The sequence below is a fragment of the Scyliorhinus torazame genome, chromosome 4 (assembly GCF_047496885.1).
Source record: "Scyliorhinus torazame isolate Kashiwa2021f chromosome 4, sScyTor2.1, whole genome shotgun sequence".
Lineage (NCBI taxonomy): Eukaryota > Metazoa > Chordata > Chondrichthyes > Carcharhiniformes > Scyliorhinidae > Scyliorhinus > Scyliorhinus torazame.
Window position 1 is genome coordinate 127675736 of NC_092710.1, and position 21704 is coordinate 127697439.

The following is a 21704-nucleotide window of genomic DNA, read 5'->3' on the forward strand; positions in this document are numbered from 1 at the left end:
TTAGAGAAGAAAGAGTTATAAACATGCATATTTTAAAATATTTAAGTTTTTTTTCACATACACTGAGGGTTTCTTAAAACTTCAAACATAAAATTACACAACATGAAATTTCAGTTCCCTACCTGTGTACCGGATTTTGAATCCTTTTTTGCTGGTTGCGTGATCTGTTGACCAACGTAGATACAGCTGTCTTCCTGTGCTTGTAAAATTCCTTTTTCCAGTGTGATTCCCACTCAGAGCAACCAACAGTCGATTTTGACCTGTAGGTCCTATTAAATAAGAAACAGCTATCAATGAACTCTTTAGAAATGTTTGGTGGTTGAAAGTTTTGATCTTTCAGCCATTATACTGCACATTTATTAGATTTGTGCACACATTTTAGCTCCCATGGAGAGCTTGGAATCAATTAAATGTAAAGTGCTCCATTTCTCTCACAAACCTTAGGAAGACAGAGTGTCATGTGGTCTAATCGAGTGAGAAAACCCCACCATTTCTAATACATGTGGTGCCAGCAACAGCAGCCATTGCTAGACATGAAGTGAAAATAAAGATGAAAAGTGAAAAAATGAAGTGCTCTGCTCAACGGTTAAGTTAAACTAAGATAATTTAAATAAAAGTTAACTTTCTGTGAAAATAATATGGCATCTGTGAATTTCAAAATTGCAGCCTCTTGCAGTTTTGGTAAATAATCATGCTAAGATGGCAATAAATTGTTTCTTTGAGGTATCTGAATTGTTGAAGACCAAATGATGGGTATAAAACCTTCAAATAAGCATTGATACAAAAGCAAAATCCTGCAGTTGCTGGAAATCTGGAATAAAGACAGAAAATGTTAAAAGTACTCCAGCAGGTCTGGCTGCATTTGTGGAGAAGCAGAGTTAATGGCTGGGATTCTCCGAGCCGACGTCGGCTCGGAGAATTGGAGATGACACCGAGACGGCCCGCGACGACGGTCCGACACCAGGACGTGATTCTCCGGCGACTGTAGAATTGCCGCCAGTCGCATGCGCGCAGTCGACACGGCGCCGGTCGGGGGCCGATGAAAGAGACCTCCGCGGCGATTCTCCGTGGTCGACTGGCCGAGTTCCCACTGCCGTAGTTCTAACATGGTTCCACCCGGTGGGAGCTCGGACCTGCGGCCGCGGTGGCCGTCCTGGTGGGGGGCGGGGGGGGGATCAGACTCCGGGGGGGCGGAGGGGGCCTGCACGACAGCCAGGCCCGCGATTGGGGGCCACCGATAGGCGAGTGCGCACATTCTTCCACGCCGGCCCACTGTGTGGCTCCGCCATGTTGCGGGTCCGGCGCTGAAGTGGCCGCCATACACAGACCCACATGCACGGACACACGGCCGGCAGTGCAGGTCTGCTTATCGGCGCCGGCGCTGCGTGCAGCACTGCAGTGCAGTGCTGGCCCCCTGTGGGACACGGAATATCAAGGCCAGGAGGTCCGCTGATGCCGGCGTTAAACACTCCAGTCTTTACGCTGGCGTCAACATTAGCCGTGATTTTAGAGAATCCCGGCCAATGTTTCCAACTGATGATCTCTTGGCTGAATCTTCTCTTGACAATCTTCTGAGGAAAGATCAGCGACTTAAAATATTGCGTGGAATTTTATTGAGGAGCCAGTGAGATGCACTTTTAGGGAACCATGCAGCATTCGGGCAATGGTAAGACCAGCGCCAAGCTTTCCCCTGCAATCAAAACTCGCCTGCCAAGATGCGTCAGCCAAACTGCCTCCATAATCAGGAGCACCACTGGGAACACTGTGGCTGCTGCCAAGAGGACAGACACTGGAGTACCAGGATCCCAGAGCAACCTAGACCTCAGGTAAGCAATGGGGGAGGGTTGAGGGGTAGTACTGAGCAGGGTTGGGGTAACAAAGAAAGGAGTCCGCTGAGTCAGCAGCAGGGGCAGGGGGTGAGTCTCAGCTAGATGTCAGTCCCTCGGTACTGAGTGCTTTTGATTGCAGGACCACTCCCCACTCCTCTTAAGGTGACTGGCTGGGCACACGGTTTTAGCAGTTGTGCCTGATACACTGGGTTAGCACCAGCAGTGGCAGGATGAGCACCTTAGGTGGTCAGTAATTGGACACTTAAAGGCCTCAATTGGTGGGAGGGTGGGAAGTTCGACCATGGACCTTCCCACCCAGAAATTAATTCTGCCAGGGTCAGGAAGACAGATCGGTTTCAGTAGGCCACCATTTTACCCAAGTACATGCCCTTCCCGTCTCCAAGCTCACCCCCAGTGAGAGCATAAGATTTTGTCTATTAACCCTGTTCCTCTCCCCACAGATGCTGCCAGGCCGGCTGAGTATTTCCAGTATTTTCTGTTTTTATTTCAAACATACATTACCTGACCCAATCAAATCATTCCATTTTGTTATAACTTATAGGTGATGAAAGCATGTGAGAGAAGAAAAATTCAATAATATTCAATACATGAAAACACTTTTATTTATTCTTTCATTTGGCCATTGCGCCAGCAACTTGTCTTCAATCTCCCTGTTTTCTCCTTAATTCTCTTGCCGGAGCTGCCTGAGGCCTGTCTACAGCCTAAACTATAATCTCAGCTGTGAATCTCGTCAACCCACACCGTGATCAGTTAACAATTTATTCACCACCAGCTGGGTAACCTCCATCGATGCCTTCCTTCGACAAAACAAGTGCCTCTCAATGGAGCAAAGTTTGAACTATTTGCCTTGAACAGAGGGGCAAGTAGATGTTTTCAACAGGCAGCTCAATTATGCAAGCTGAAATGTTTTAATTGGCAGCCAGTGGCCTAAACATTGGCATGTGTTGGTCTGCCAATGTGAACGGGGCACTGGAAATGATTCCTTCATTGGAATAGGTAGGCCTGAGGTCATGTTATTGGAGCTCAGGCCACATTTACATCAGTCTGTCTAATGGTTGTCCACACCTGCAAGGTGTCCACAAGCAGAGTGCTGGGTGTGTGTGTATGTGTGTGGGGAGGGCGGGGGCGAGGGCAGATGGATGGGAGCAATCAAGAGAAGGCAGAGCAGAGACCAGTAACAGCTTCCTGAGCTGGAGTGGACCGGTCAGGAGCACTGCTGCTCCATATTCAGCTAAGTACATTTTATAAAGCCTACCTTTTTGTTAACAGCAGAGCACCACTGGTTAGTCTACATGTAGATCACATTCTGACAACCCAATTTAGTCAGACTTAACAAAAATTACTTCCTCAACCTATCAATTGATTTAAAAAAATGTTCATCTTACCGTCAAATATGCTCAGCTCATCAAACTGTTTTTCACTTTGAAACATCTCCACATAAAGAGTAATATTGTACCGGGGTTCCACTCGAATTGTCCAGGAACAGGTTTGGAAATTAGGGTAATTTTCTGGATATCCAGGACTTAAAATGACTCCCGATGAGGCTCTGCGAATTTCATTTACAGGGCACTGTGCTGAAATTATAAAATACAAACAGAGATCTGATTATTGCTAGGTCACTGGATTGCAAAGAAAGAAAATATAAGGCCTCACCCATTATTTTTAACCTGAAATTGTACCCAAATTTGTTTCAGGAATGATATTCCCAGAGTTTCACATGGCATTTTATAGTTCTTGCTATTGATGGGAGAGAGGGTGGCACCGTTGCATCGTGGTTAGTACTGTGCCAGGGACCCGGGTTCAATTCCGGCCTTGGGTGAGTTTGCATGTTTTCCCCATGTCTGTGTGGGTTTCCTTTGGGTGCTTCACTTTCCTCCCACAGACTAAAATGTGCAGGTTAGGTGGATTGGCCATGGTAAAATGTAATCGCTTTTTAAAATCCTTCAATTAGACCACCCATCAACCTTCCTGAAGGAAAGGGATTTTAGTTGATGTCGTCTTATTTAACTCTTTAATTCCGCAGCAGCAGAACAAAGCCCTTAAATGAGCATAAATTGGCCATTAGCCAAAATTGGTAATGGGGTGGGAAGGCCACCCATGGGCTTTCTGACCCTGGACCTAATCAGGGTAGAGGTAGGAAGTTGGTAGGATCCATCAACACTGCCCCCTCCCCTCCCGCTGCCCGATTAAATGTCACCTGCCACCTCACCACGGGGAAGGCAGAAGATTCAGGTGGATTTTCTCCCTCTACCACCCTGCCCTATTCGCCTTCTCTGCTTATGGGGCAAACTGTAGTTGTAAAGAAATCACAGCTCCACCTGTAATCCCTCACCTTCACAAGATGGAGGGTTCCCTTCAAACTGCAGTTTTGTTGATAGTCTGCAAGTCATGAGTTCACTGCCAACAAGTGTGAATCCAGGGGGACACTGGTACTTGACTATATCACCTGGTAAGAGAAAGAATTAACATTGAAAACATCTTGCACAACCTCAGGACATCTTAAAGCCAATGAAGTACTTCTGAAATGTGGTCACTTATGTAATTTAGGGAACATGACACTACGTTTGCACACAGCAGGATTCCACAAACAGCAAAGAAATAACGAAAATAACTGCTCAGATCATTTTATTTTTGGCTCACCACCTTCAGGAAAACAGGGCAGAATGAAAAGTAAACAAAGAACACAAAAATTAATAATTTGTTTTGCTTGTCCCATCCTAACACTTGGATACAGTGATGGCCTGTCTTGCATCAGAAGACGACTATAACATGATGTAAATGCCACCCACATGGAAATGGCACATTTATTTGTATGCTCTCCAATTCCAGGCGTTAATGCACCAGCCTCTCTATTCCTGAAGCTGCACTCTGTCTCCAGGTGTGTGGCCGGGTGGTAGTTCTAACAGCCCATTTGCCCAATTTTAAATCCAGCGCTGGAGTCATTTGTAGAAAGCGGGACAGTCGGGTGTGTCCATTCTAGAATACCCATGAGGGAACAGAGGTGTCAGAACATACTTTGCTGCTCAATCCGACACAACTGGAGCAAAAGATCTCCAGTTTTATTTGTGAAGCAATCTTATGTTTTGCTATTGAGAATCGAGCACCCGGTTCCACAGAGACATTTCAGCAGTGTCACCTCCCCAGCCCACTTACTCGCCAGGGTTATCCACAGGCGGCAGAAGCCCCACCTCCAGGGCTGGAAGTGGCAAATCCGAGGCCGCAATTCAGGGCGGCCACCCATTAAGTGGCTGCCACAGGCCCTGCCATTCTATTAAAGATGATGGCTCATCCCCCCCAAACAGAGGGATCAGCAGTGCCACAAAGTGCTGGTCACTGCTGGGGAAATTAATTATGGATGTGCCAGGTAAAATGGACCTAGGATCCCAGGGGCATGGCTTGCAGGCCTTGGTGGGAAAACGGAAGGGGTAGTGTAATAACCCGCACAGGACTCATCCACCTGGGGATGATCAGTGTTCAATTGGACTGAGTTAACCCAGCACTAGTATAAAAGGCAGGCAGCTGTAGAGCCAGCTAAAAAAGGAATGAGGACCCGGTGAAAGGGAACCGGGCCCTGTGCATGTATGATGCTGTTACTGAAATAAAGGACTTTTAAGAAGCTAGTTGGACTCCCCTGGCTTTATCACAGGTGGGGAATCGGAGGGTGTCTGAGGGCAGACGGAACCAATGTTGCGGGACAACCCACTGCCGCCAGGGGCTCCTCCATGGGTCAAGCAATGCCCGATAAGGAGCCTCCCATTTATTCTGGGAGCCCTCGGAGATGCTGCCAGGATTTCCCTGGTAGTCCTGCCATAAGGCAGAGAGCCTTTCACCAGAAGTAAAATGCCAGTGGGTTCAGGAAGTGACCCTTAATTGGCCACATAAGTGACTAAGTTGGGCTCCTGACAGAATGATCATCTGGCACCTTTCCCACCACTGCTGGTTGGAAGGAACTGGGCACAGCCCGTTCCTTTTGATGGCTTTGCCACCTCCAAACCCTTCCCCAAGTGCCCCAAAAATTCAGCCCGCGATGTGTGGAAGGCAAATGACGTGCGATCTGGTGAGACCGGCTGCTGACGTCAGCTTATCATCACGCCTCTGCTCGTGATGTCAATGCAGGGCGGGACGTGAATGCAACAAATGCACATTTGCCTCAGTGGGGAAATTTTCATTAGTCGGAAAATGTTGCACATCAATGGAATTGATACTGCCCAAAATTCTCTCCCATATAAAACCCACCCGGGCCCCCACCACCTATTTCTCTACTTCACCCTCCCCGGCCACCAAAGTTTGGGTTCAATCTGATTGAAGTTCACTGTTGTACAACCCGAGTACATGTTCAAGTCAAGCTCATTTCTGTTGCTAAAATTGTCTCAAAATTGTTTTCATAAAAAGTACGAAACAAGTCATGAAATGAAATGAAAATGAAAATCGCTTATTGTCACAAGTAGGCTTCAAATGAAGTTACTGTGAAAAGCCCCTAGTCGCCACATTCCGGCACCTGTTCCGGGAGGCTGGTACAGGAATTGAGCCCGCACTGCTGGCCTTTACAAGCCAGCTCTTTAGCCCACAGTGCTAAACCAGCCCCTAATTTAGTCTTAATCATTTAGTCTTTTTAAAGTTTAGAACGGTGTAAAGATTACATGTAGTGGAAAATATATTTAAAGTTTTTGAGTCTTTGATTTGGAATTACTTTAGAAAAAAATCGGAGATAAATCTTACAGATTTGATTTCATCACTTCTGGTGGTAGCCATGGTGGAGTGGTCACACACAGGGCAGCTCCTGCTTGAAGGCATAGAATAAAGCTCTTTACACCTGTAAACGGGAGGCATTTCCCTACGGGTGTCAGGACTGTTGCTTACCAAACCCAGCAGAAGGTGAAAGACCTGGCCATGGAGTTGGAAGAGACCTGTGGCGCACTAGTTATTGGGAAGATGGCAGAGGGAGAAGGGCCAGTGCAGTTTTGAAAGCCCCAGATGGAACAGTTAACGGCTGTCATCAGCGAAGAGTTCCATCAACAAAGCAAAGAGATGCAGGAAGAGCATCGAAGGGGCTGTGGCACCTGTGAAGTGCTCAATGGAAAAGATCAAAAAGTGTCTAGAGGCATGGGGTCGCAGATCCAAGAGATGGAGAGGATGATGTCGGAGCATAGCGATTGGGTGGTAGCATTGGAGGTGGAGTTGGGGCTCTTAGGAGATCTTTGCAAGATGCTGAGAGCAAAGGTGGAAGAACAAGAGAATAGGTTGAGAAGGCAGAACCTGCGCATCGATGGCCTGCTTGAAGGAGTGGAAGGCACGAGTGCCACGAGGTACGTCTGTTGGCAGGGCTGGTGGTGGAGGGGGTTCTGGACACGACCCCAGAGGTGGATAGAGTGCACATGTCTCTGAGGCAGAAGCCAAGAGCAGGGGAGCCTCCAAGGGCGGTGATCATAAGACTCTCCAAGTTCGTGGAAAAAGAGAAAATCCTGCAGTGGGCCAGGGAGAAACGGAACTGCGAATGGGAGGGGAACAAGGTCTGAAAATACCAGGACATTGGGGTTGAACTGGCAAAACGACATACCAGATTTAACAGGGCCAAGGCGGTGCGGTGTTGATGGCAGATCAGGTGCAGGGTGCTCTACCCGGCAAAACCGTGGCTGACTTCTGAAGGCTGGGAATGCTACTCTGACACCCCAGAAGGGAGGGAGATGTGACGTGGCAGGGTTGGAGAAGAAGCGCGGTTAGGGGCGGAGCAGTGGGCCATCTCGGATGGGCTTGGTACAGGGCAACATTAGAGGGGGCAGAGCCAAAAGGGGAGGATGGCGGATGGTAGAGGGGAATGGAGGTGTAAGCGCATGGTAAGTATTATAACGTGGAACATTCGAGGGCTCAATGGACCGGTGAAAGGGTCCATCTCAGGAGTTTGAAGGTGGGGATGGTCTTTCTGCAGGCGACGTATCTCCACGTGAAGGACCAAGTTAGGTTGAGAAATAGATGGGTGGGTCAGGAATTTCACTCGGGGTGGAGGGGCAGGAGGGATATATGATGGTGAGAGAGGTAATGGAGGGGACACTGGTGGTGTTGGTGAATGTATACACACCAAATTAGGACCATGTAGAGTTTATGAGGGGGTTGATGGCAGCGATTTGGCTATGCACCAATTGATCATGGGAGGAGGCTTTAATTGTGTGCTTGAGCTGAGGATGGACAGGTTGAGCCCCAAGTCAATGGGAAGGCTTTGTATAAAAGGAAAAATAACAAAGAAAAGTACAGCACAGGAGCAGGCCCTTCGGCCCTCCAAGCCTGTGCTGATCATGATGCCCTAACTGAAAAAAAACTTTCTGCCCTTACTCGGTCCATATCCCTCTATTTCTTCCCTATTCATGCACCCATCCAGATGCCTCTTAAATCTTGCTAATATGCCTGCTACCACTCGTCTTCTGGCAGCGTGTTCCAGGCACCCACCACTCTCTGCGTGAAAAACTGACCCCGCACATCTCCCTTAAACATTCCCCCTCTCACCTTGAACCTGTGCCCCTTGTAATTGACACTTTCTGCCTTGGAGGAAGCCTCTGACTATCCACTCTGTCTATGTCTCTCATAATTCTGTAGACCTCTATCAGGTCTCCCCTCAGCCTGCATCTTTCCAGTGAAACAATTCGAGTTTATTCAACCTCTCCTCATAGCCAACACTCTCAAGTCCAGGCAACATCCTGGTGAAACTTCTTTGCAATCTCTCCAAAACTTCCACATCCTTCTGATAATGTGGTGACCAGAACTACACGCAATACTCCAAATGAGGCCTAACCAATGTTTTATATAGCCGCAACATGATTTCCCAACTCCTGTACACAATGCCCCGGCTGATGAAGGCAAGCATGTCTTCTTAATCACCTTGGCCACCTGTGTTGCTACTTTTAGGAAACTGTGCACCTGCACGTCCAGATCCCTCTGTACGTTAATGTTCCCAAGCGTTCTGACTTTTACAGTATAATTCATACCTAGACTTGATCCTCCAAAACGCATCACAGTTGTCTGGATTAAACTCCATCTGTCATTTCTGTGCCTAAGTCTCCAATCTATCTCCATCCTGTTGTATCCTCTGACATCCTCTAACCATCAGCAATTCCTCCAATCTTTGGGTCATCCACAAACTTACTAATCAGACCACCCACATTTTCCACCAAAGCATTTAAATATACTACAAACAACAGAGGTCCCAGGACTGATCCATGTGGAACACCATTAGTTACAAATTTCCATTCTGAAAAACACTCTTCCACCGCTACTCTCTGTCTTTTGTAATCAAGCCAGTTCTGTATCCATCTAGCCAGCCCACCCCGAATCCCATGTGATTTTAGTTTTTGTACGAGTCTGCCATGTGGGACCTTGTCAAACATACATAGACATACATAGAATATTTACAATGCAGAAAGAGGCCATTCTGCCCATTGAACCTGCCCTTGGAAAGAGCACCCCACTTAAGCTCAGACTTCCACCCTATCCTAGTAACCTAGTAACCCGAGCTAACATTTTAAATACTATGGGGCAATTTGGCAAGGCCAATCCACCTAACCTGCACATCTTTGGACTGTGGGAGGAAACCGGAGCACCCGGAGGAAACCCACGCACACACGGGGAGGATGTGCAGACTCCGCACAGACATTTACCTGAGGCTGGAATTGAACCTGGGTCCCTGGAGCTGTGAGGCAGCAGTGCTAACCACTGTGCCACCATGCCACGCCTTTCTAAAGTCTTTATAAACTACATCCACAGACCTTCCCTCATCAATTTTCTTTTTCACCTCCACAAAAACCTCAATCAGCTTGATGAGACATGACCTTCCCCATAGAAAACCATGCTGCCTGTCACTAACTAGTCCATTTGCCTCCAAAGGAGTGGGAGGGTTCATGAAAAGGTTGGGCATGGTGAACCCATGGCGTTTTAAGAACCGAAGAGGGACGGACGGAGTACTCCTTTTTCTCACATGTCTACAGGGCGTTCTCCAGAATTGATTTTTCATGGTGAGCCGCAAAGTGTTGGTAGGGGTGGTGGGGGCAGTGTATGTGGGGATAGTAATTTCGGACCATGCGCCCCACTGGGACGGGAGCAGAGGCCGGGACGGAGGCTTGATTCGGGGTTGTTGGCAGGCAGAGGGTTTTGTGATAAGGTGATTAAAGATTATGTGGAGTTTAACCAGAACGGGGAGGTGGCCACATTTTGGAAGGCACTGAAGGCAATGGTCCGAGGAGAGATTATCTTTTTAAGGCACATGAGGATAGGAAAAGGAGGGAGGAGTGCGAGCAGTTATTGGGCGAGATAGTTGAGGTAGACAGGAAGTATTTGAGAGCATCCACTATGGATGGATTGGCGAGAAGGAAAAAAGCTACAGGGGCAATTTGATAGGTTGACGACAGGGAGGGCGGTGGGGCAGCTGCACTGGGAAATGGGGGTGCAGTATGAGTACGGGGAGAAGGTAAGTTGAATGTTGGCACACCAGTTACGGAGGCAAGCCGCATCCAAGGAAATTTTGAGGATACGGACAGAGACAGGGAGTTGGTGAGGGAGCCGGGGAAGATTAATGAGATGTTTAGGGAATACTATAAGGAACTGTACAGGATGGACATGGGGGGAGTGAAGAAGGGGATTAGGGGTGGTTTTTGAATGGGCTGGAATTCCCACAGCTGGAGGAAAAGAGGCAGGCACTAGAGGAGCCTTTGGGGCTGAGGGCGGTATTGGATAGTATAAGGGGGATGAAGCCGAGTAAGGGCCGGATGGTTTTCTGGCGGAATTTTCGAAGGAGTTTGCGATGGAACAGGCACTGGATCTGCTGCGGATGTTTAATGAGGGTTGGAGAAGTGGGAGCTGCCGGAGATGATGAAGCAGGCGACGATTACATTAATACCAAAAAAGGGGAAGGACCCGTTAGAAAGTGAGTCGTACAGATCCCTATCGCTGTTATAAACACAGATGCAAAAGTGCTGAGCAAGCTGGTGGCAGGGGGGATGGAAGTTTGTGTCTCGGGGTGGACCCTTTCGTAAAGGGCAGGCAACTCTTCAGTAATATAAGGCAACTGTTAAATGTGATTACGACCCTATCGAGAGGTCGGGTACCGGATGCGGAGAAGGCAATTGACCAGGTGGAGTGGCGGTCCCGGTTTGAGGTTCTGGAAAGGTATGGGTTTGGGCCGAAGTTTGTGGCGTGGGTGCACCTGTTATATGTGGCACCAATGGCAAGCATACGGACCAACGATATGAGCTCACAAAGTTTCTGGTTTTACAGGGGAACAAGGCAGGGGTGCCCGTTGTCGCCTCTGCTGTTTGCGCTGACAATTGAGCCCCTGGCAATGGCCCTCAGGGGGTCGGCAGAGTGGCAAGGGATTATGAGGGGGAGTAGGGTGCATCGGGTGTCAGGATATGCATACAACCTGTTACTGTACGTGTCGGACCCGCTGGAGAGCGTGGGGAGGGTTATGGGCCTATTAAGGAGGTTTTGGGCATTCTCAGGTGAACGTTGGGGAAAAGTGAGGTATTCCCAGAGAACGAATTGGGTTGGAGAGCCAGTCTAGGAGGGCTGACATTCAAGGTAGCCAGGGATAGGTTCAGATACCTGGGGATCCAGGTCACAGGAGAGTGGGTGATATTGCATAAATGGAATTTAACAAAGCTGGTGGAGGAGGTTAGAGGAGGAGGTTAGGAAGGATTTTAAGAGGTTGGATACGCTATATCTGACTCTGGTAGGGAGGGTCCAAGTAGTGAAGATGAATGTCCTGTCAACGTTTCTATTCATATTCCAGACGCTTCCAATTTGTGTACCAAAGATTTTTTTCCGGAAGGGGGATACGATTATTTCAGAGTTTGTGTGAGCAGGGAAGGTGCAAAGGGTGAAGAAGGCCCTGTGACAGAGGTAAAGGCAGAGGGCGGGGTGGAGGGGTTGGCATTACCAAACTTGTGACATTATTATCGGATGGCGAATGTGGAGAAGGTGAGGCGGTGGTGGGAAGAAGTGGGGGCAGAATGGGTTATGATGGAGGAAGAATCCTGTAGTGGTCCAGCCTGAGGGCTATGGTGACAGCGACGCTGCCACTGGTGCCAAGGAGATACATGGGGAGCCCAGTTGTTTAAGGTGAAGGTGTGGAATCAACTGAGGAGGTCTTTTCCAATAGAGGGAATATCGCTGTTAACGTTGTTATGTGAAAACCATGGATTTGAGCTGGGCGGGGACAGACGGTCTGTATAGGAAGTGGAGAGAAATGGGACGAGTGAGAGTGAGGCATCGGTACCTGGAAGAGAGGTTTGCTAGTATTGAGGAACTGAAGGAGAGGGTAGAACACCCGTGAGGAAGTGAATTTAGATATTTACATGTAAGGGACTTTGCACCGAAGGTCTGGAAAGAGTTCCCCAAGCTGCCAAAACTACGCCCTACTGGAAAATAGGGAAAATCTGTGCAGACTGTAGAATTGCGAGATGGGAGAGCATGTTCCCCGGATTGTTCATGTTTTGTAACTGTTTGAATAAGTTTGGAATAAATTACATTGAAATAAAATTCACGCTACCACATATGGAATTTATTTAATTTTTATCTTGGAGTATTTGAGCAATTAGCCAGTGAGTGTCAGATCAGAAAACATTTGGGAAAACATCTGAATCAAGACACAATAAAAATCTGTGAAATGAATGAATCAATGATACTTGCACTTACCTATTTCATAGTCTTCATCCTCAGTCAGAACTGCAGCTAAAGGAACAACTGGGGGTTGCTGACACTTCTTGAGCCAGTAGGCTGGAAAAATAAATGTGGTTTTGAATCAATGACTTCACAACTAAGTCAACTAACTATATTTTATTCAAAAAATATTAATTTACAGGCCAGGTTAATGCAAGACCTATTTTCTGATTTTGCCGGAACATGCTTGGCAAGATCATTTTGAGTCTACCTCTAATTCACTCACACAGGCTTATTTTTGCATTGCTTGCTGACGATTCTTATGAAAAGGTAATGAAGAATGAATAAACTTACATTATTTTAGTGCCTTTCATAACCTCTGGAGGTCCCAAGACATTTAAGTCAATGTAGTAACTTTGAAGCTAAATTATGATTCAAAGGGGTGAATGAATATATCTGTTTCTGAACGGAGTGTTGTGGAATTTTCCAGCATATTTGTATCGAGCGAGCTTCCACAAGCAACATGAAGTAAATTACAAAATAATCTTATTCAGTGGTCTCAGTTGAGGGATAAATATTAGCGGCATGCTGCAAGAGCTTCCCTTTTCTTCCTCAGTAAGTGCTCAGTAAGTTGACAACTCCAACTCTCTGGCTTCGGGTTTGAAACCATTACTTTCTAAGTCAGAGAAGAGCGTGCTATATGGCTGCTGCTTATTTAGTTTATTCTTGAAGATTTCATCAACAAATTAGTGACAATTATCTGAATAATGGACAGCTGAGATAAAATAGGATACAAACCACTGATCTTCGAAAGAATGGAAATAAGGAATTGAAACATTTCTCCAAAGGCGATCAGCAGTGATAAAATTTCACACTGTATAGATAATGTTAAAATGGCCCATAGCAGTGTCCATAATTTACTAACATTTAAACCAGGCAGGTTCATATTTAACATTAATAGAATGGTGGTGGCAAGTTGCAACCGTGGTTAGCACTGCTGCCTCACAGCGCCTAGGTTCAATTCTGGCCTTGGGTGACTGTGTAGAGTGTAGCGCACAAAGACTCCGTGAGACGAATAGAGTGAAGTCGATGAGGCTTTATTAAGCGTGTCTGTTCCCCCGCAGCTCGATAGTAGAATGGCCTGCGGGGGAGGACTCCGGCTTCTTATACTCCGCCTTCAGGGCGGAGCTAGAGGTCAACGGCCAACCAGGACCCGGGATCTGTCAGCCAATGACATTAGGGCTTCCAGTCCCACATGACCCCTAATACATACTACCACATTCACCCCTTGTCAAAAATGAACCCGGCGGGGTGATGCTTCGCATGGTGGTAAGGGTTTACAGGGCTGGTCCTGGGAGGAAAACATTCATATGGCAATACAGTATGTACAATTTTGTCCTGTTTCAACTATTTACAGAAGGTATCGGGAGAAAAGCAAAATCTTCTTGTGAAAAGTCCATATATTGATTTAGATCGACGCCACAAGTCGGTCGGGCGGTCTGGTCGTCCGTGTCGATCGCCTCGGCCCCGGTGGTGGTGGTGGTGCTTGTACCGGTGTTGTCGTCTCTGGGAGCCTTACGGTTTCAGCTTGGGCTTTATTCTTGGTCGGGCCTGAGGGGAGGGGAACCGATCCTCCTGGGAAGGGGGCGGTCGCGGGGTGCGGCGGTGGCAGGAATGGGGGGGTTGGGTGAATGGTGTCGGGGGGGTGTGTGTGTTGCCGGCGGGCACCAGATCCCGCAGGGAGACCGTGTCCTGTCGGCCGTCGGGGTACTCCACGTAAGCGTACTGCGGGTTCGCGTGGAGGAGGTGAACCCTTTCGACCAACGGGTCCGCCTTGTGTGCCCGCACATGCTTTCGGAGCAAGATGGGTCCTGGGGCCGCCAGCCAGGTCGGCAGCGACGTTCCAGAGGAGGACCTCCTAGGGAAGACAAGGAGACGCTCATGAGGCGTTTGATTAGTGCTCGTACATAATAGCGACCGGATGGAGTGGAGAGCGTCTGGGAGGTCCCTGGACCGTAGGGCCAGTAGGACGGTCTTCCAGACCGTGCCGTTCTCCCTCTCTACTTGCCCGTTCCCCCGGGGGTTGTAGCTGGTTGTCCTGCTTGAGGCTATGCCCTTGCTGAGCAGGAACTGGCGCAGCTCGTCACTCATGAAAGAGGACCCCCTGTCGCTGTGGACGTATGCGGGGCAACCGAACAGTGTGAAGATGGTGTTCAGGGCTTTAATGACTGTGGTCGCGGTCATGTCAGAGCAGGGAATGGCGAATGGGAAGCGGGAGTATTCGTCCACCACATTAAGGAAGTATGTGTTGCGGTCGGTGGAGGGGAGGGGCCCTTTGAAATCCAGACTAAGGCGTTCAAAGGAGCGGGAAGCCTTAATCAGGTGCGTACCATCCGGCCTGAAAAAATGCGGTTTGCATTCCGCGCAGATGTGGCAGTCCCTTGTGACTGTACGGACCTCCTCTAAAGAGTATAGGAGGTTGCGGGACTTGATAAAGTGGAAAAACCGAGTGACCCCCGGGTGGCAGAGGTCCTCGTGGAGGGTTTGGAGGCGGTTAATTTGTGCGTTGGCACATGTGCCGCGGGATAGGGCATCGGACGGCTCGTTCAGCTTTCCGGGACGATACAAGATCTCGTAGTTGAAGGTGGAGAGCTCGATCCTCCACCTTAAGATCTTGTCGTTTTTGATTTTGCCCCGCAGTGCATTATCGAACATGAAGGCTACCGACCGTTGGTCGGTGAGGAGAGTGAATCTCCTGCCGGCCAGGTAATGCCTCCAATGTCGCACAGCTTCCACTATGGCTTGGGCTTCCTATTCCACTGAGGAGTGGCGGATTTCTGAAGCGTGGAGGGTTCGGGAGAAAAAGGCCACGGGTCTGCCCGCTTGGTTAAGGGTGGCCACTAGAGCTACGTCGGAGGCGTCGCTCTCGACCTGGAAGGGGAGGGACTCGTCGATGGCACGCATCGTGGCCTTTGCGATATCCGCTTTGATGCGGCTGAAGGCCTGGCAAGCCTCTGTCGACAGAGGGAAGGTCGTGGTCTGTATTAGGGGGCGGGCCTTGTCTGCGTACTGGGGGACCCACTGGGCGTAGTATGAAAAAAAACCCAGGCAGCGTTTCAGGGCTTTTGAGCAGTGCGGGAGGGGAAATTCCATGAGGGCGCGCATATGTTCGGGGTCGGGGCCTATTATCCCATTGCGCACTATGTAGCCCAGAATGGCTAGCCGGTTGGTGCTAAAAACGCACTTGTCCTCGTTGTACGTGAGGTTCAAGGCTTTGGCGGTCTGGAGGAATTTTTGGAGGTTGGCGTCGTGGTCCTGCTGGTCGTGGCCGCAGTTGGTTACATTGTCGAGATACGGGAACGTGGCCCGCAACCCATGTTGAACAACCATTCGGTCCATCTCCCGTTGGAAGACCGAGACCCCGTTTGTGACGCCAAATGGAACCCTTAGGAAATGGTATAATCGCCCGTCTGCCTCGAAGGCTGTGTACTTGCGGTCACTTGGGTGGATGGGGAGCTGATGGTAGGCGGACTTGAGGTCCACGGTAGAGAAGACTTTATATTGGGCAATCCGATTGACCATGTCGGATATGCGGGGGAGAGGGTACGCGTCTAGTTGTGTGTACCTGTTGATGGTCCGGCTATAGTCTATGACCATCCTTTGTTTCTCCCCTGTCTTCACTACTACCACCTGTGCTCTCCAGGGACTATTGCTGGCCTGGATTATGCCTTCCTTTAGTAGCCGCTGGACTTCGGACCGAATGAAGGTCCGGTCCTGGGCGCTGTACCGTCTGCTCCTAGTGGCGACGGGTTTGCAATCCGGGGTGAGGTTCGCAAACAAGGACGGGGGTTGCACCTTGAGGGTTGCGAGGCCGCAGATAGTGAGTGGGGGTATTGGGCCGCCGAATTTGAACGTAAGGCTCTGTAGATTGCACTGGAAATCTAATCCCAGTAATGTGGGGGCGCAGAGTTGGGGAAGGACGTGTAGTTTGTAGTTTTTGAACTCCTTCCCCTGCACCGTTAGGGTAACTATGCAGAAACCTTGGATCTGTACGGAGTGGGATCCTGCAGCTAAGGAAATCTTTTGTGCGCTGGGATAGGTGGTCAAGGAACAGCGTCTTACCGTGTCGGGGTGGATAAAGTTCTCCGTGCTCCCGGAGTCGACTAGGCATGGTGTCTCGTGCCCGTTTGTTAGCACCGTTGTTGTCGTCGTCTGGCGTGTCCGGGGCCGAGCTTGATCGAGCGTAATTGAAGCGAGACGTGGTTGTAGTAGTGGAGCGTCTTCCTCGAACCCCGTGGAGCCGTCGACACTGGGGTCCGTTGTTGCCGTCCAAGATGGCGTCAGGGATGAACAAAATGGTCGCCCCCATACATCGCACATGGCTGGGGGGTCACAAGATGGCGGTGGGGTGGACAAAATGGCCACCCCTACGCGTCGTACAGGTCTGGGGTGGTCCAAGATGGCGGCGCCCTTCCTCCCCTCGTGGTGGCCGGGAACCAAAATGGCGGCATCTGCGGGTCGCACATGGGGCGCTGGGGGGGTTGGGGAGCGTTAGGACCGCGCGGGGCTCCCTCATCTCTGGGGACAGCGGTGGTCGGGACCCAAATTGGTAGCGCCGGCGGGTCATATGTGGGGACGGGGGGGGGGGGTTGGGGAGCGTAAGCGGCGTGCAGGGCTCCCTGTTCTCCCGGGACCGCGGTGGTCGGGACCCAGAGCAGCTGCGCCTGCGGGTCGTACATGGGGCGCTGGGGGGGTTGGGGAGCGTAAGCGGCGTGCACGGCTCCCTGTTCTCCCGGGACAGCGGCGACCTCGCGGGACCGGCACACAACCGCGAAATGGCCCTTTTTCCCGCAGCTCTTGCAGATTGCTGTGCGGGCCGGCAGCGCTGCCGGGGGTGTTTCGCCTGGCCGCAGAAATAGCAGCGGGCGCCCCCGGTGCGACTTGGCGTTTGGACCGCTCAAGCCTGTGGGGTGTCCGGGGGGGGGGTGGGTTTGTTGCGACGGGTACGTACGGAGCCCAATGAGCTGCCGCGCGGTCGGGGCCGTAGGCGCGGGTATTACGCGCGACCACGTCTAGAGAGGCTGCTAGGGCCCTAGCGACTCTTTTTCTAGAAGTCTTTGGCGGATTTGGGAGGAATTAATACCTGCCACAAAAGCATCGCGCATTAACATGTCCGTGTGTTCATTTGCGTTCACCGAAGGGCAGCTGCAGGCTCGTCCCAAAATCAGCAGCGCGGCATAGAATTCGTCCATCGATTCTCTGGGACTTTGCCGTCTCGTCGCGAGCTGGTAGCGAGCGTAGATTTGGTTAACTGGGCGGACGTAGAAACTTTTCAGTGCTGCGAACGCCGTCGGGAAATCCTCCGCGTCTTCGATGAGGGAGAAAATCTCCGTGCTTAACCTCGAGTGCAGGACCTGTAGTTTTTGGTCTTCTGTGACCCGGCCGGTGGCCGTTCTGAGGTAGGCCTCAAAACAAGTCTGCCAGTGCTTGAAGGCTGCTGCCGCGTTCACTGCGTGGGGGCTGATCCTCAGGCATTCCGGGATGATCCTGAGCTCCATAGTCCTTTTTAGGCACGCTTAATAAATTGTAGCGCACAAAGACTCCGTGAGACAAATAGAGTGACGTCGATGAGGCTTTATTAAGCGTGTCTGTTCCCCCGCAGCTCGATAGTAGAATGGCCTGCGGGGGAGGACTCCGGCTTCTTATACTCCGCCTTCAGGGCGGAGCTAGAGGTCAACGGCCAACCAGGACCCGGGATCTGTCAGCCAATGACATTAGGGCTTCCATTCCCACATGACCCCTAATACATACTACCACATAGAGTTTGCACATTCTCTCCATGTCCGCGTGGCTTTCCTGCGGGTGCTCCGGTTTCCTCCCACAGTCCAAAGATTTGCAGGTTGGGTGGATTTTCCCTGCTACAATTGCCCTTAGTGTCCAAAGATGTGCAGGTTGGGTGGAATTACGGGGGTAGGTCGGGAAGTGGGTCAAGGTAAGGTGCTCTTTCAGAGCCAAATGGCCTCCTTCTGCACTGTAGGGGTTAAAGTGGCTGATCAAGAACAAATACAATATCAAAATACATGGTTGTATTTGAGGACAGGGTGACATTATGGGTCACCCTTGGGTATCTGTTTGAATTGGACTCAGATATTTGGAATAAAAATGTCCTTCTTTTGTCTGTCACAAGATTCCTGGTGCAAGTTAATCTGACAGCTTCAGTTCCAGGGCAACATGGCTCCACAACAGAAAAACAGAATTGTCTCATCAGCTGGAATTCAGCACACTATGGGTTTGGCTGCACTTGTCTTTAAAAAAAAAATGGGAGTGTATTTGTGGGGTGGGATTTTCCATCCCTTCCCTCCGGCAGGGACCTCCAGTCCTGGCAATGGCGATCCCCATGGCAGGTTTCCCAGCAGTGGGATGGGTGAGCCATGCAAAACGCTGTAGATATCGGTGAGTTCGGAACATTCCCCCTGAGGTCAATGGCGAACCACCTCCGCCTCCGTGTCGCACACCACGGGGGCTTGGGGCAGGGAGGCGGAAAATCCCGCCCATCGAGACGGGCATTATGAAATTAACGTGATTCGAAAAAGGATTATTTCTGTTGTTAAGAAAGCTAATTTAAACTGCCTGCTGCACATTATATATTAACCTACGATGTCTTATAGGGGCATGTGGTGAACACTGGCCAGGAAGAATAAAGTAAGCTTGGTGATTGAAGATCCAGTGAAAGAGGCAGGTTTTTTAGAAACTTGGGAGGACAATGAGCAAGATACTGTCACTTCAGCCCTCCTCTATGAAACTGTCTCTTTCTAAGCCTGCATGTTTTTCTTGCTCCTTCCTCACATTTCAATGAATCATCCAAGCACAATTCTTTAAATAGCTCGCTGATAAAGATTAAAGCAAATTACAGCAGGTGATGGAATCTGAAACAAAAACATAAAATGCTGAACAATCTCAGCAGGTCTGACAGCATCGGTGGAGAGAGGATGGAGCTAACGTTGAGTCTGGATGATTCTTTGTCAAAGCTGGAGAGAACCAGAAATAGGATCAGATTTGTACTGATGTGGGGACGGGGAAGGGGATGGGGCGGGGGGGGGGAATGCATGGAACAGTGGGGCTGGATAGAGGGTCAGCGATAGGTGGGAAATTGACAAATATGTCATAGACAGAAAGACGAAGGGAATATAAATGGTGGAAATAATGACTAAGAAGGGTACTGCTAGTGGCACACTTTAAATACCTCTCTCTTTCTAAAATTCATTTATGGGAAGTGAGCATCGTTGGCTATGCCAGTATACATTGCCCATCCCTAATAGCCCTTATTGCCCTTATTGTAAGGGCTGCGAGAGGTTTTTCTGTATTAAAAACTGCTTTTGTTGTTTTGTTTCTCCTTGTTGTTTTTCAAGAATTTCCGCAAGTAAGCGATTTTAAAGTCAACAGTCAAGGGGACAAATAAACAGTGTTTCTGGGTTTTACTGGGAAATTATTGGTGCACACCATTTTATGAGAGATAGGTAAATTGTCCCAGATGTATATGGAAGGGTACAACAACATTAGAGAAACTGAGATATCAGACCATACAGATCAGATTTTCGGATGTGAATGTACTGTTTGAATTGCAGTTTATGGCTGAATAGGCCACAAGTGATGATTCTGGCCACTCTGAATGATTGTCCAGGGAGGAAGGAAGAGTCAATCCTGAGGCATCAAGGTTGTGGTGCCTGAGAAAAAGAAAGGACTTGCATGCATATCATGCTTTTCACATCCTTAAGGCATCCCAAAACACTTCACAGCTGATGCATTACAGTAGACATGAAATCCCTATTGTTTTGGTACAGTAACAGCATGGTTATATTGTTGGGTTAGTAATCTAGTGATCCATAATTCTTTCATGGGACGTGGATGTCTCTGGCAAGGCCAGTATTCATTGCCCCTCTCTAATGGTCCCTTGAACTGATGTAGTTTGCTGGGCTTTTTCCAAGGGGCAGTAAAGAGTCAACCACATTGCTTTTTCAAAATAGATTTCGAGTACCCAATTCATTTTTCCAATTAAGGGGCAATTTTAGCATTGTCAATCCACCTAGCCTGCACATCTTTTGATTGTGGGGGCGACATCCAGGCAAACACAGGGAGAATGTGCAAACTCCACACGGACAGTGACCCAGAGCCGGGATCGAACCTGGGACCTCGGCAGCATGACGCTGCAGTGCTACTCACTGCACCACCGTGCTGCCCGTCAACCACATTGCTGTGGCTCTGGAGTCACTTGTAGGCCAGAGCAGGTAAGGATGGCAAATTCTCTTCCCTGAAGGACACTACTGAACCAGGCAGAGGTGCGATTTAAAATAAAAAATATTTTATTGAGGCATTTGTACGGGCGGTGCGATTTAACAGGGCTTTGCTGTTTCTTTTGCCCTCAGCCAGGAACGCCGCACTTAGATCATTTCCTACACTGACAAGCTCAGCATTGATCTTTCGACTGCCCCATCAGCCTTTCCCTCCCCCAATGCACCCAACTTACCACTTGGCCTCGAACCCCCCCCCCATCTCTTAAGGGCAAAGCACCCCCAAACCTGATCCCTGGCATGGGCAACCTGGCACCTAGGCACCTTGGCACTGCCAGCCTGGCACCATGGCATTGTCAGGGTGGCACTGCCAAGATGTCAGGCTGGTAGTACCAAGGTGCCTGGGTGTCAGCGGGAGAGAGAGTGTACCATCCTGCCCAAAGCCTGACCACCAAGGGGTCTCTAATGGCCTGGGAGGACCCCACCCCTCAGGTGCCGTTACGCCTGGTTCATGTTTGTGGAAACCAGTGCTAAACGGAACCATGGTGAGGTCTACAGGCTGTTAGTTCCCAGGCCCCGGGAGAATACGGCACAGGCTAATGCCTCATTTAAATATGTATATCTGGAACTCGCCCAGAGGCCTCTCGCGAGATTCAATGGCCTCATCGTCACAATAGTAGGTGCCGTAGCAGTTTAGTGTGATGAGGCCGTGGTTTTTACGACATTCAATAAAAGTTTCATGGTCACCATTTCGATTTTTAATCCCAAATATTTATTCACTTCAAATTTCACCATCTGCCATGTTGGGATTCGAACGTGGGCCCCACAGCATTACCTTGGGTCTCTGAATGACGAGCCCAGTGACAATACCACTATGCCAACATGTATCTTTAGTGGGTATATTTAATGTTAACAGCAATGAATC

General features: G+C 49.5%; 1 protein-coding gene across 1 annotated transcript in view; it reads right to left on the bottom strand.

Moving 5' to 3' along the window:
* The window catches only part of LOC140410474 (CUB and sushi domain-containing protein 1-like), a 3392839-nt gene that overhangs the window by 307221 nt on the left and 3063914 nt on the right, over positions 1 to 21704 (bottom strand). The window contains exons 45-48 of the mRNA XM_072498599.1: positions 12528 to 12608; positions 4183 to 4296; positions 3236 to 3424; positions 123 to 269 (exon numbers count right to left, since the gene is read on the bottom strand). Of these exons, the coding sequence (XP_072354700.1) occupies positions 123 to 269; positions 3236 to 3424; positions 4183 to 4296; positions 12528 to 12608 (531 nt within the window). The remainder of the gene's footprint in view (positions 1 to 122; positions 270 to 3235; positions 3425 to 4182; positions 4297 to 12527; positions 12609 to 21704) is intronic.